The 13,567-nt window shown below is 49.2% G+C and overlaps 1 protein-coding gene across 2 annotated transcripts; it reads right to left on the reverse strand.

The window, feature by feature from the left end:
• Positions 1–7,379: 7,379 nt before the first annotated feature.
• Positions 7,380–10,633, reverse strand: LOC123121405 (probable serine/threonine-protein kinase PBL28). Of its 2 annotated transcripts, none has more exons than XM_044541366.1 (6): positions 10,272–10,633; positions 9,706–9,998; positions 9,371–9,567; positions 8,343–8,813; positions 8,126–8,248; positions 7,380–8,021 (listed from the first exon to the last, which is right to left on the reverse strand). In XM_044541366.1, exons 2-6 carry the CDS (start codon positions 9,773–9,775, stop codon positions 7,818–7,820), a joined length of 1,065 nt encoding a protein of 354 aa, XP_044397301.1. In that variant the 5' UTR covers positions 9,776–9,998; positions 10,272–10,633; the 3' UTR covers positions 7,380–7,817. The 2 variants fall into 2 exon arrangements, with proteins under 2 accessions (XP_044397301.1, XP_044397299.1); XM_044541364.1 differs by having other exon boundaries at positions 10,126–10,632.
• Between the last annotated feature and the right edge of the window lie 2,934 nt (positions 10,634–13,567).

The raw sequence follows: 13,567 nt of genomic DNA on the forward strand, positions 1-13,567 counted from the left end.
CAATATGCAGGGGATGGAAAAGACCATTCCTGAGGTATATTCGATGCTGAAATCAGCGGAGGTGGAGATCAGAAAAGAACATCAAGTGTTGATGGTGAATAAAACCACTAAGTTCAAGAAGGGCAAGGGTAAGAAGAACTTCAAGAAGGACGGCAAGGGAGTTGCCGCGCCCGGTAAGCCAGTTACTGGGAAGAAGTCAAGGAATGGACCCAAGCCTGAGACTGAGTGCTTTTATTGCAAGGGAAGTGGTCACTGGAAGCGGAACTGCCCCAAATACTTAGCGGACAAGAAGGCCGGCAACACCAAAGGTATATGTGATATACATGTAATTGATGTGTACCTTACCAGTACTCGTAGTAGCTCCTGGGTATTTGATACCGGTGCGGTTGCTCATATTTGTAACTCAAAACAGGAACTGCGGAATAAACGGAGACTGGCAAAGGACGAGGTGACGATGCGCGTCGGGAATGGTTCCAAGGTCGATGTGATCGCCGTCGGCACGCTACCTCTGCATCTACCTACGGGATTAGTTTTAAACCTCAATAATTGTTATTTAGTGCCAGCTTTGAGCATGAACATTGTATCTGGATCTCGTTTAATTCGAGATGGCTACTCATTTAAATCCGAGAATAATGGTTGTTCTATTTATATGAGAGATATGTTTTATGGTCATGCCCCGCTGGTCAATGGTTTATTCTTGATGAATCTCGAACGTGATGTTACACATATTCATAGTGTGAATACCAAAAGATGTAAAGTTGATAACGATAGTCCCACATACTTGTGGCACTGCCGCCTTGGTCACATTGGTGTCAAGCGCATGAAGAAGCTCCATGCAGATGGACTTTTGGAGTCTCTTGATTACGAATCATTTGACACGTGCGAACCATGCCTCATGGGTAAGATGACCAAGACTCCGTTCTCCGGAACAATGGAGCGAGCAACCAACTTATTGGAAATCATACATACCGATGTGTGCGGTCCAATGAGTGTTGAGGCTCGCGGAGGATATCGTTATGTTCTCACTCTCACTGATGACTTAAGTAGATATGGGTATGTCTACCTAATGAAACACAAGTCTGAAACCTTTGAAAAGTTCAAGGAATTTCAGAGTGAGGTTGAGAATCAACGTGACAGGAAAATAAAATTCTTACGATCAGATCGTGGTGGAGAATATTTAAGTCACGAATTTGGTGCGCACTTAAGGAAATGTGGAATCGTTTCACAACTCACGCCGCCTGGAACACCTCAGCGAAACGGTGTGTCCGAACGTCGTAATCGCACTCTATTGGATATGGTGCGATCTATGATGTCTCTTACCGATTTACCGCTCTCATTTTGGGGCTATGCTTTAGAGACTGCCGCATTCACTTTAAATAGGGCTCCGTCGAAATCCGTTGAGACGACACCGTATGAATTATGGTTTGGGAAGAAACCTAAGCTGTCGTTTCTAAAAGTTTGGGGATGCGATGCTTATGTCAAGAAACTTCAACCTGAAAAGCTCGAACCCAAGTCGGAGAAATGCGTCTTCATAGGATACCCTAAGGAAACTATTGGGTATACCTTCTACCTCAGATCCGAAGGCAAGATCTTCGTTGCCAAGAACGGGTCCTTTCTGGAGAAAGAGTTTCTCTCGAAAGAATTAAGTGGGAGGAAAGTGGAACTTGATGAGGTGATAGTCACCCCTTCCGAACCGGAAAGTAGCGCAGCGCGGGAAGATGTTCCTGTGGTGCCTACACCGACTGGGGAGGAAGTTAATGATGATGATCATGAAGCTTCGGATCAAGTTACTGCTGAACTTCGTAGGTCCACAAGGACACGTTCCGCACCAGAGTGGTACGGCAACCCTGTCCTGGAAATCATGTTGTTAGACAACGGTGAACCTTCGAACTATGAAGAAGCGATGGCGGGCCCGGATTCCGACAAATGGCTAGAAGCCATGAAATCCGAGATAGGATCCATGTATGAAAACGAAGTATGGACTTTGACTGACTTGCCCGATGATCGGCGAGCCATAGAAAATAAATGGATCTTTAAGAAGAAGACAGACGCGGATGGTAATGTGACCATCTATAAGGCTCGACTTGTCGCTAAGGGTTATCGACAAGTTCAAGGGGTTGACTACGATGAGACTTTCTCACCCGTAGCGAAGCTGAAGTCCGTCCGAATCATGTTAGCAATTGCCGCATACTATGATTATGAGATATGGCAGATGGACGTCAAAACGGCATTCCTTAACGGCTTCCTTAAGGAAGAATTGTATATGATGCAGCCGGAAGGTTTTGTCGATCCTAAGAATGCTAACAAAGTATGCAAGCTCCAGCGCTCAATCTATGGGCTGGTGCAAGCATCTCGGAGTTGGAACATTCGCTTTGATGAGATGATCAAAGCGTTTGGGTTTACACAGACTTATGGAGAAGCCTGTGTTTACAAGAAAGTGAGTGGGAGCTCTGTAGCATTTCTCTTATTATATGTGGATGACATACTATTGATGGGAAATGATATAGAATTCTTGGAAAGTATAAAGGCCTATTTGAATAAGTGTTTTTCAATGAAGGACCTTGGAGAAGCTGCTTATATATTAGGCATCAAGATCTATAGAGATAGATCAAGACGCCTCATTGGTCTTTCACAGAGTACGTACCTTGACAAGATATTGAAGAAGTTCAATATGGATCAGTCCAAGAAGGGGTTCTTGCCTGTATTGCAAGGTGTGCAATTGAGCACGGCTCAATGCCCGACCACGGCAGAAGATAGAGAAAAGATGAGTGTCATCCCCTATGCCTCGGCCATAGGGTCTATTATGTATGCCATGCTGTGTACCAGACCTGATGTAAACCTTGCCGTAAGTTTGGTAGGAAGGTACCAAAGTAATCCCGGCATGGAACACTGGACAGCGGTCAAGAATATCCTGAAGTACCTGAAGAGGACTAAGGATATGTTTCTCGTTTATGGAGGTGACGAAGAGCTCGTCGTAAAGGGTTACGTCGACGCTAGCTTCGACACAGATCTGGATGACTCGAAGTCACAAACCGGATACGTGTATATTTTGAATGGAGGAGCAGTAAGCTGGTGCAGTTGCAAGCAAAGCGTCGTGGCGGGATCTACATGTGAAGCGGAGTACATGGCAGCCTCGGAGGCAGCACAGGAAGCAGTCTGGATGAAGGAGTTCATTACCGACCTAGGGGTGATTCCCAATGCGTCGGGCCCGATGACTCTCTTCTGTGACAACACTGGAGCTATTGCCCTTGCGAAGGAGCCCAGGTTTCACAGGAAGACCAGGCATATCAAGCGTCGCTTCAACTCCATTCGTGAAAGTGTTCAAAATGGAGACATAGATATTTGTAAAGTACATACGGACCTGAATGTAGCAGATCCGTTGACTAAACCTCTCCCTAGAGCAAAACATGATCAACACCAGGACGCAATGGGTGTTCGATTCATCACAATGTAACTAGATTATTGACTCTAGTGCAAGTGGGAGACTGTTGGAAATATGCCCTAGAGGCAATAATAAATGGTTATTATTATATTTCTTTGTTCATGGTAATTGTCTATTGTTCATGCTATAATTGTGTTATCCGGAAATCGTAATGCATGTGTGAATACATAGACCACAACGTGTCCCTAGTAAGCCTCTAGTTGACTAGCTCGTTGATCAACAGATAGTCATGGTTTCCTGACTATGGACATTGGATGTCATTGATAACGGGATCACATCATTAGGAGAATGATGTGATGGACAAGACCCAATCCTAAGCATAGCTCAAAGATCGTGTAGTTCGTTTGCTAGAGCTTTTCCAATGTCAAGTATCTTTCCTTAGACCATGAGATCGTGCAACTCCCGGATACCGTAGGAGTACTTTGGGTGTGCCAAACGTCACAACGTAACTGGGTGACTATAAAGGTACACTACGGGTATCTCCGAAAGTGTCTGTTGGGTTGGCACGGATCGAGACTGGGATTTGTCACTCCGTATGACGGAGAGGTATCTCTGGGCCCACTCGGTAATGCATCATCATAATGAGCTCAATGTGACTAAGGAGTTAGTCACGGGATCATGCATTGCGGTACGAGTAAAGAGACTTGCCGGTAACGAGATTGAACAAGGTATTGGGATACCGACGATCGAATCTCGGGCAAGTAACATACCGATTGACAAAGGGAATTGTATACGGGATTGATTGAATCCTCGACATCGTGGTTCATCCGATGAGATCATCGTGGAACATGTGGGAGCCAACATGGGTATCCAGATCCCGCTGTTGGTTATTGACCGGAGAGGCGTCTCGGTCATGTCTGCATGTCTCCCGAACCCGTAGGGTCTACACACTTAAGGTTCGGTGACGCTAGGGTTGTAGAGATATGAGTATGCGGAAACCCGAAAGTTGTTCGGAGTCCCGGATGAGATCCCGGACGTCACGAGGAGTTCCGGAATGGTCCGGAGGTGAAGAATTATATATAGGAAGTCCAGTTTCGGCCACCGGGAAAGTTTCGGGGGTTATCGGTATTGTACCGGGACCACCGGAAGGGTCCCGGGGGTCCACCGGGTGGGGCCACCTATCCCGGAGGGCCCCATGGGCTGAAGTGGGAAGGGAACCAGCCCTTAGTGGGCTGGGGCGCCCCCCATGGGCCTCCCCCCTGCGCCTAGGGTTGGAAACCCTAGGGTGGGGGGCGCCCCACTTGACTTGGGGGGAAAGTTTCCCCCCCTTGGCCGCCGCCCCCCCATAGATGGGTTCTTGGCCGGCGCCCCCCCTCCCATGGGGCCTATACAAAGGGGGGGAGGGAGGGCAGCAATACACAGCCTTTGGCGCCTCCCTCCTCCCCTGCAACACCTCTCCCTCTCGCAGAAGCTTGGCGAAGCCCTGCCGAGATCCCGCTACATCCACCACCACGCCGTCGTGCTGCTGGATCTCCATCAACCTCTCCTTCCCCCTTGCTGGATCAAGAAGGAGGAGACGTCGCTGCTCCGTACGTGTGTTGAACACGGAGGTGCCGTCCGTTCGGCACTCGGTCATCGGTGATTTGGATCACGGCGAGTACGACTCCATCAACCCCGTTCATTGGAACGCTTCCGCTCGCGATCTACAAGGGTATGTAGATGCACTCCTTTCCCCTCGTTGCTAGTATACTCCATAGATGGATCTTGGTGATGCGTAGAAAATTTTAAAATTCTGCTACGATCCCCAACAGTCGCATGCGGTGCCTTGGGCGCTCGCTGACAACTTTTTCGATAAAGGGTGGATTTTATTACTCAAAAGGAAGCATCAAGAAAATACAACCACAATGAACACACACCCGGCATCTGCATAACTATGATGCACACAGCCAACACCAACGCACACACACAGAAAAACACCGGCAGGTAGCAAAGTCATATAAGACCAAAGCTATGCCTAAGCGTTGAAAAGAAAAGAGAAACCTGAAGCGATCAAATTCATGATCGACAAACCTACAACAATGACCATATCCGCACCAACCATCTCATGACACCACAAGAACAACGATATTTTTCAACAGTAACGCCTTCAAGGAGGGAGAGACACTCGAGTGCCGCCGTCATTGGAACCAACCATTAAAGGTCAGAATCTAGGTTTTCACCCTGAAGAAACAGTCTGAGCATATCCAAGCAAAGCCTTCAACAAGGTAACGACGCACAAACGTCGTCATTGCCAGGTATAACCAACATGGGCTAGACCTAGGTCTTCACCCGGAGCTCGAGACTAGGTACTCAAAAAGCACCATCATCGGAGTCAACCATGTGTTGTCGCCGCCACTTTTCCACGATCCTATCAGCTGCATGTTCTAGGCTCAAAAAACAGATAAGCCGCCGTTGCAGAACCATGCCCTCTACGTCAAGCCATTGTCCATAAATTGCATCTCACCACCAAACGTAACCATGGGATCTTGGGAAAGTATCACTCGCAAAGACCTTTCAATGGCCATCGCAATCCGGAGTGTTCATCATGGTCAAACACCGACGACAGAGCACCTGACCGCTGATTGCCAGCTTGCCGACCCGAGTACCAGCGTGCAGAGCTAGCCGAGCCCGTACAACTGCTGGTCGGACCCTCACACGCGTCAGTCTTGCCATGAACGGTGTCGCACCCGTCGATTTGGACGAGTTTGTGCTAGAAGCCTTACGGGTGCGCAGCAAAATCCCGATCCAACTAGGACGTTAGGGCCTCGCGCCGCCAGCCCCCATGGCCAGATTCACGCAAGCCAGACCACGCCGGTGACTCGGTGTAGGAGACACCCGACAAGCAACAGCCAAACCAGCCGGTCACATCTATGTTGGGCGCTACCAGGAAGCCAGCCATGACGGAGGACCATGAAACGATCTGCTTCCTACCGCCAGCCCCGCGCCACCGGCATAGAGCCGCGCCATCCCACCACCAGGATCCGTCGCCCGAGCCCCGCCACCGGACGCCAAGCCCCATCGCCAATTGACGGGTCGCGTCAACGCAACTCCACGTAACTGCTGCCCTGCAGCACGGGAGCCGTCGTGAGGAGAAGCCCCGCCGCCGCCGTCGGCTGCGCGGGCTTCGCCGCGACGGTGTCCTCCGGCGGCGGCGCGGCAGGAGGAGGAAGTAGAAAGGGTGGCGGCGCTAGGGCAACGACGTGCGCCCGAGTCGCCCTGGGCTGGGCGGCGCGGGGCCTCTTTCAACTGGATCAACTCAAATGGAATTTTCATCTATTGCGAGGGGAACGGCCATAGCAAGAGGGTGTTCGTGGTGCTAGTAGCAACGTATGGCATTGATGAGTAAAGGGTGCACCGGTGGTTCCCCGCTGGCGTCTATTCCCTCCGTTCTAAAATAGATGACCTAACTTTATACTAAAGTTAGTACAAAGTTGAGTTATCTATTTTGGGACGGAGGGAGTAGCACTCTAGCGGCTCCAATACTATGGTGAATGCTACAATGTGACTCGCGCTGGTGTGGAATGGCAGTGGTCGGATCCACGCCGAGACATGGACAGACCCCTGAAGGCAGTGGCAATGGTCTAAGGTGAAAAGATGTCCCACCAATCTCTCATACCCTTTAGTTTTGGCATAGAGTGCTAGCGGATGCGACTATCGAATGATCTGTCATCAATATGTTGATTAGAACACGCTTCAAATGCGAGTGAAACTACTGTCCTAACATTTATTGGTCGGGCTCAGCCGTGATGAAATTGCATTGTTACATTGTTGAAGACGTTGTCTACTTACTGTTGTGTTGATATTCGTTGCTAGTCTCGACAACTAGGATAAAAATCTTTGTCCAGACTGTCACAACTATAGCGCTTAGACGTTTATCTCTTCTTGAAAGTGTTGTTGCGGAAGAAGTAAATTTATTTATATTTGTTAATTTCATATATCTTATAATGGTCCGCCATGATTGACTTTATTTTATATTTTATTTAATAATTAATATAAGTGGCAATGTGCAACACAATAATACAAAAGTCAGGGATTTTAACCATCTGTACAAATCCAAAAGAAAGAAAAACCACTTGCTCCCTCCATCGATCGTTGACGACAGGGCAGATTTCTTCTCGAGACACCATTTTTTGGACATCGCAAACTAAGCCCTCTCATTTCAAGACTTTGAAACAATCCTACCACCATCCACAAGAACGTCTGGCGCAACGAAAAGTTACTCCCTTCAATCCATATTAATTGCCGTTGATATAGTATAAAGTTGTACTAGATCAGCCACAATTAATATGAATGGAACGGGGTACTAAAATTATGTATCGCCATCTTCTTCCTCTTCCTCGAGTAAAAATCCCAAGACTGAACCAAGCAAAGACCCGCGGCCGTTCTCAAAACGTGCTCATATCTTCATGTTGGCGTACATGATGAGCTGGAGCTCCTTGACGCAGTCCTGCATGGCCGGCCGGCCGGCGCTCTCGAAGCAGACGCAGCGCGCGGCGAGGCCGGCGAACATGGACACCGACTCCAGCGTGTACGACCCCTTGCCCATGTCCCGGTCCACCACCTTGCGCAGCTTCTTCCGGTCCCCCACCATCTGGTGTATCTGCAGAGCACGAGCCGGACAGATAGAATCAGCCGAGGGTCAGCAGCGCGGGGACGCCGGGGAGCGCCGGACGATGCAGGCGTGGCAGCAGGCAGAGAGAGTACCTTGACAATGAGGTTCTGGTCCTGAGGCCCCTGGCTGAGATCGATGGCGCGGCGGCCGGTGAGCAGCTCCAGGAGGACGACGCCGAACGCGTACACGTCGCTCTGCAGCGTCAGCTTCCCCGTCTGCATGCGAGATGGAAGAATCCTCATTAGTGCAGCCAGGAACCCGATCAGCACGGCGAGTTCTGCAAAAATGGTGCAGGGTCGTGGCCATTACCAGCGCGTACTCGGGGTCGAAGTAGCCGAAGGTGCCGAGCACCCTGGTGGTGGCGTACAGGTCCAGGTCCTGCGGCATCAGCTTGGCCAGCCCGAAGTCCGAGATCTTGGCCTCGAAGTGGTCCGAGAGGAGGATGTTGCTGGACTTGAAGTCCCGGTGGACGACGGGGACGCCGACAGCGGTGGTGGAGTGCAGGTACGTGAGCCCCCTGGCGGCGCCCAGCGCGATCCGCAGCCGCTGCCCCCACCCCATCCTCACCTCGCCGTGGATGCCGTTGAGGACGTCCTGCAGGTTGCCCTTGGGCATGAACTCGTAGACCACGAACCGGTGCTTCCCGTCGGCGCAGTAGCCGATCAGCGTCACCAGGTTGGGGTGGTCCAGCCTGCTCAGGATGTCGATCTCCACCCGGAACTCCCGCTCGCCGTCGGCCTGCTTCGCCGTCGGCAGGTCCATCTTCTTGATGGCCACGATCTTCATCGATTCACAGCAACAAGAACACATTAGTTGGACTGAAAGTAGGTGCTGACAGATTTACAAACTGGAAGGGAGAATGAAACATCGCATTCAGTGCTACTAATGACATATCATTGGAATTAATTGGTGTTTGATCGTATTTGACTGGTGGTTGGCCGATGCTTTTCTTGACAAGGATGCCAAGAGCAAATGTCACACCACTCTGATCTTGGCTGCCTGCCGGACGTGATTATCACGTTCAGGTCAGGGGTGTGTGTGTCCTACAGCACTTAATCAATGGGACAAATGCATAGAACCAAAGAGGAAGTTCTCTTCCCAACAGAATCATTGGTGCTAACACTAATATAATCTGAAAAACACACACATAAAGCTAAATGACAAAAACACCACAATCTTCTGAAATTAAGGGACGTATCTGCTTTGGAAATATTCAGACCCTGCCCATACATTCAGTAACCTGAATTCCGAAAACTGTAGCTAAGTGACAAAAACAACACCATCTTCTGAATCTGGAAGTAAGAGCCGTACGTATTTCGTGTGGAAACTGAAGTTACCTGCCCGTCTTTGAGCACGCCCCTGTAAACCCGGCCGAAGCCGCCCTTGCCGATGAGGTTCTTGTCGCTGAATATGCCGGTGGCCTCCTCCATCTCCTTGAGGGTGAACACCATGGAGCAGTTGCGCTTCTTCGGCGCCGGCGGCGGCAGCGGCAGCGGCTCCTTCACCTGCCACAGCTCGGCCGTCTTGTACACCCCTGCAGAAGCAGAAATCAGATGATCAAATTCCTCATGGCAAGCCTTAAATGCTGCACTGAAGAAACAGATGATCATACAGTGACAAATGACTGCCGACAACAAAGTGGGAAGGAAACAAAACAAGGGGATGCACTTACAAGGATTCAACTGGTCAAGCGATTTGCTTCTCCTCCTCTTGTTCCATGTGGAGACTATGTTGTTGAACATCTTCTTTGCCTGTTGAGATTACTGCCCGAAGCTTTCTGCGGTCTGCGCCTTCGTCGTTGTCGGCACAACTTTTTTCCTAGTAATCAGAAGTATCTAATTCCAATATACCTTTCCTTGATCAATGGACTCAAAGATATTCCTTGCTCTAGTCAGCCCAAGGCACACAGTCTCCCCTGCACCTCCTTTGTAACAAAAGGCGCATGTGCTGGAAGAATGGCTGCCACTGCAAGTATCAGAAATTCAGAACGAGACAGACAAATCAATCCCAGCGCCACCTAAAAGCAAAGCACATGATGAACAGGACAAGCAAAACACTGGAGACAAGGCTGCGCCTGAACCGATCGTGGGACCTGAATGCACGGCGCGGCGAGGATTCGCCGGACGGCACGGAAGAGACGGAGAGGACAGGAGCAAGGAGTGCGTGCAGTACAGGCGTGTGCGAAGGATTCAGAGATAAGAACCTAGGAAACGGGCTGATCTCTTGGGAGCTACGTACCTAGGAGGAGACGCGCCACCTAAAGGCCCCTACTAGCGTTGGCAAAGAAGTAAAGGAATAGGCAGCAAGCATGCTTCGAGTAGCAAAGCGTGTGGAGGAGGAGGGTGCTTATGTGCCAAGAAATGCCCGAATCCAAATGGACGATTGGTCAGTGATCACTGGGCGATCAGTAGTGTGAGATTGCGATCAACTTTGCCGGCGAAGGCGGAAGCCGGGGAGCGAGAGCTGGGTGTCAGTTGTTTCTTGCAGTTTGGTGGATTGGAAGGAGGGTTTATTGGTTAATGGTTGGTGCATTGCAAAGGGGAAATGGTTGAGCAGAACTTGGAGGGATGGTGAGTGATTGGGACATTGGGGAGGAAGAAACGGAGGGCCTGATGGCGACCAGGGACTGAGGAGCGGTGGTAGAGGTGGCGGTGGTTGCGATGTAGCCGTTGCCAAAGAAGCTTTCTCTCTTCTGAACTCGTAGAAATCTTCATGGTGTGTGCGTATATAATATTCAGCGTGACCTTATAACTCATGTAAGCCCGTGGAAGCATTACAACCCAACTGGTTGTTATGCACTTTTGAGTTTCAGTTAAAGGGGAGATTAATCTGGTCTCAAACCATGGCTTGATTTTGACGCGGTGAAACGACGGTTGGAGAGGGAGAAGTAAGTGTGCTGCTTAAGCATTTTTCATGCGCGATATCGCTGATGGCAACGTTTTGTGGGGCGTTATAGGTGAGGTTGGTGGTTGCCTGCCGAGGCTTCAGCGACAAATCACCAAACTTGCCACTTATCAGAAAACTGTCGACGGGAAAACCAGAGGATTAGGCTAGTCAAGGTGAAACAAGTGTGGTTTGGTTGTGATCTTTGCACGGAAGTGCATAGGGTCGGAACAGCCTAGTGGCTCTAACGTACTGATCGGTTGATAAGGTTAGGTTTGGATCTACCGATCTAGCGAGATGAGTTGGAGCAACCATATATTTTAGCCACTTATCTCAAATCCGGCCAAGCGTGGTATGCAGAATTTTTTTTAACACGGTACAATCAAAATCCCTCACATACACGAGCATACACTCACCCTATGAACGCACGCATGCACATCCTATCTCCATGAGCATGTCTGAGAGATTGAGCCGGCATAGCATCTTGAGATTTTACGAAGTTATCACAGGCGCCTCGCAGTCGACAAGAATGTCTCCTCCCACAGAACAAACGTCACCGATGGCCTGAAATAAATCTAGGAATAATGTGAGCTATGGTGATCTAGGAATAATGCGAGCTCTAGTGGGCTGGGGATATCACTGTCCTCCTAGCCATCCAACCGCATGTTGGTTCGTCTGATGTGCAGAGTTAGGTACATGTGAAGGCTACCCAGGAGAAACTATGTACTCCCTCCGTTCCTAAATATAAGTCTTTATGGAGATTTCACTATGGACCACGTACGGAGCAAAATGAGTGAATCTACACTCTAAAATACATCCATATACATCCGTATGCGGTTCATGGTGGAATCTCTACAAAGACTTATATTTAGGAACGGAGGGAGTATCATTTTAGTTTTTTTTTGCATGGCTAAGTATCGGTTTAATTAAAGATATAGAGAGCCAGAGTCCAGTTCTTTTAGATAAGGAGGTTGAACCCTGGCCTCTGCATTAAAAGATCCACGCAACTATTTTTTTATTAAATAATTCAACAGTCTTATTATAATATAAAACATTGGTCCACCGAAACCATTCTACAAGTGTCGCCACTCCTATAAGCTTGATGATGATGATGACCATGATCATGACCGCTGTCCTGACTTTACACCTAAAACCGGAGCACCGATCCAACTGAACCTTAGCGCGCACCGCATGCGCACGCTCTAGAAGTCACCACCGCCGTCTTCCACGAACCCATCTTCACGACATAAATTAGCGCATAGACCTTGGCAGGTCTGTCGTCGACGCTACCACGATGCCAGACAGCGCCACCGTCCTGTGCGCGTCCATCAACATGAGTCCATCGCCGAGACCCCACCGAGCCACGCCGCTGGGACTCGCCGTCTTCGACTCGGAAAAAACCACGCCACTCCACCTCAGTACCCCTCCAGCCAGCACCTGCTCCAAAAAACATTGCCCCAGGAGGGAGAACGGCGTCGCACTCCGCAATCGTTCGATCCGGAAGACCCAGATCTAGGGTTCTCATAGTAGCCCAGGCGGGAAATCGAGAGCTGCAACAACGATGTCTTCCACAAGGTAACGACCCAAATACGCCGCCATCGTCCGCCATGACCAAAGTCGGCGCGGTTTTCACCGGCAGCCGCACCTCCCCAAACCCGCAGTCGACTAGATCGCCACCAACTACGAGGTCAGTGTCGCTGCCATCATCCAGAGCCGCCGCCTCGACTTTCGATACGCAGACCCCATAGGGATGCGGTTCTTCCCCATCTAGCATCGTCGACGCCGGAGAAAGCTCCAACCGCCACACGCCTCCTGTGATGAACCGGGTTCTGGATCCCATGATCCCCCACACCTAGGCACCACCACTAGGAGCCACCACCCGGCGGAGGGGTGCCGCTGCGCAGTGTCGGAGCCGTTGCTCTAGGGTCCTTTGCAATGTTGTGTTTTCTGTTCCTTCTCCTTTCCTCCAATTTGCAAATTTATATGAATAATTCTACAAACTAACTGAGGGATGCAACTGATAGATGAGGAGACTTGTGCAAGAGCTTATGACATGCCACAACGTCTTGCCCAATAGATTTTCCATGTACTCGTCATGTGTTTCGTCATGTTTATTTGGATTATTTGTTCACCTGGACCATATGTTGTGTCTGAATTCGAATTTGAATTTTTTTTAAGATAATGAGTTTGAAATGTTTGCGTCATAAATATCAAGGTTTGTATTAACATGTTATGGGGGTTTATGTTTGCCAAAGGAAGTCAGAAATAGCAAAGTAAAACTTTCGGACACCTCCCAAAGCGAGGATCCTTTGGCAATCGATTTTTGGGGCGTTTTTTATAATGCAGTAGTGGTGACATTAGGAACTTTTTTTGCTTTTTGAGTTCATGAACCAAAACTGGATCTCACTCAATCTTTGAGGAACAGAAAATATTGTTATTTATGAAATGATTGGCAATTTACAGTTATCCTTTAAAATATAGGGTCGCCTATTACTATGTTGCTCTGAATTTGGTTTAAAATCAATTATGCTTTAATTTAAATCTTCTCATCAACATTCAAGCATCCGATTTTCAGGTAACTTGTTACAAGTCGCACACCTTTTTGACGATGATGCGAATTTTAAGCCTCTTATTTGCATAGGATTCTTAAA

The sequence above is a fragment of the Triticum aestivum genome, chromosome 5D (genome assembly GCF_018294505.1).
Source record: "Triticum aestivum cultivar Chinese Spring chromosome 5D, IWGSC CS RefSeq v2.1, whole genome shotgun sequence".
NCBI lineage: Eukaryota > Viridiplantae > Streptophyta > Magnoliopsida > Poales > Poaceae > Triticum > Triticum aestivum.

Bases quoted from the DNA above. Each gene is read 5' to 3' on its own strand.
- LOC123121405 (XM_044541366.1), bottom strand. From the start codon at position 9,775: ATGTTCAACAACATAGTCTCCACATGGAACAAGAGGAGGAGAAGCAAA. The intron at 8,814-9,370 runs GTAACTTCAGTT...GAATCGATGAAG, and splicing joins GCGTGCTCAAAGACGGGCAG to ATCGTGGCCATCAAGAAGAT. The intron at 8,249-8,342 runs GTAATGGCCACG...TCTCGCATGCAG, and splicing joins TCGACCCCGAGTACGCGCTG to ACGGGGAAGCTGACGCTGCA.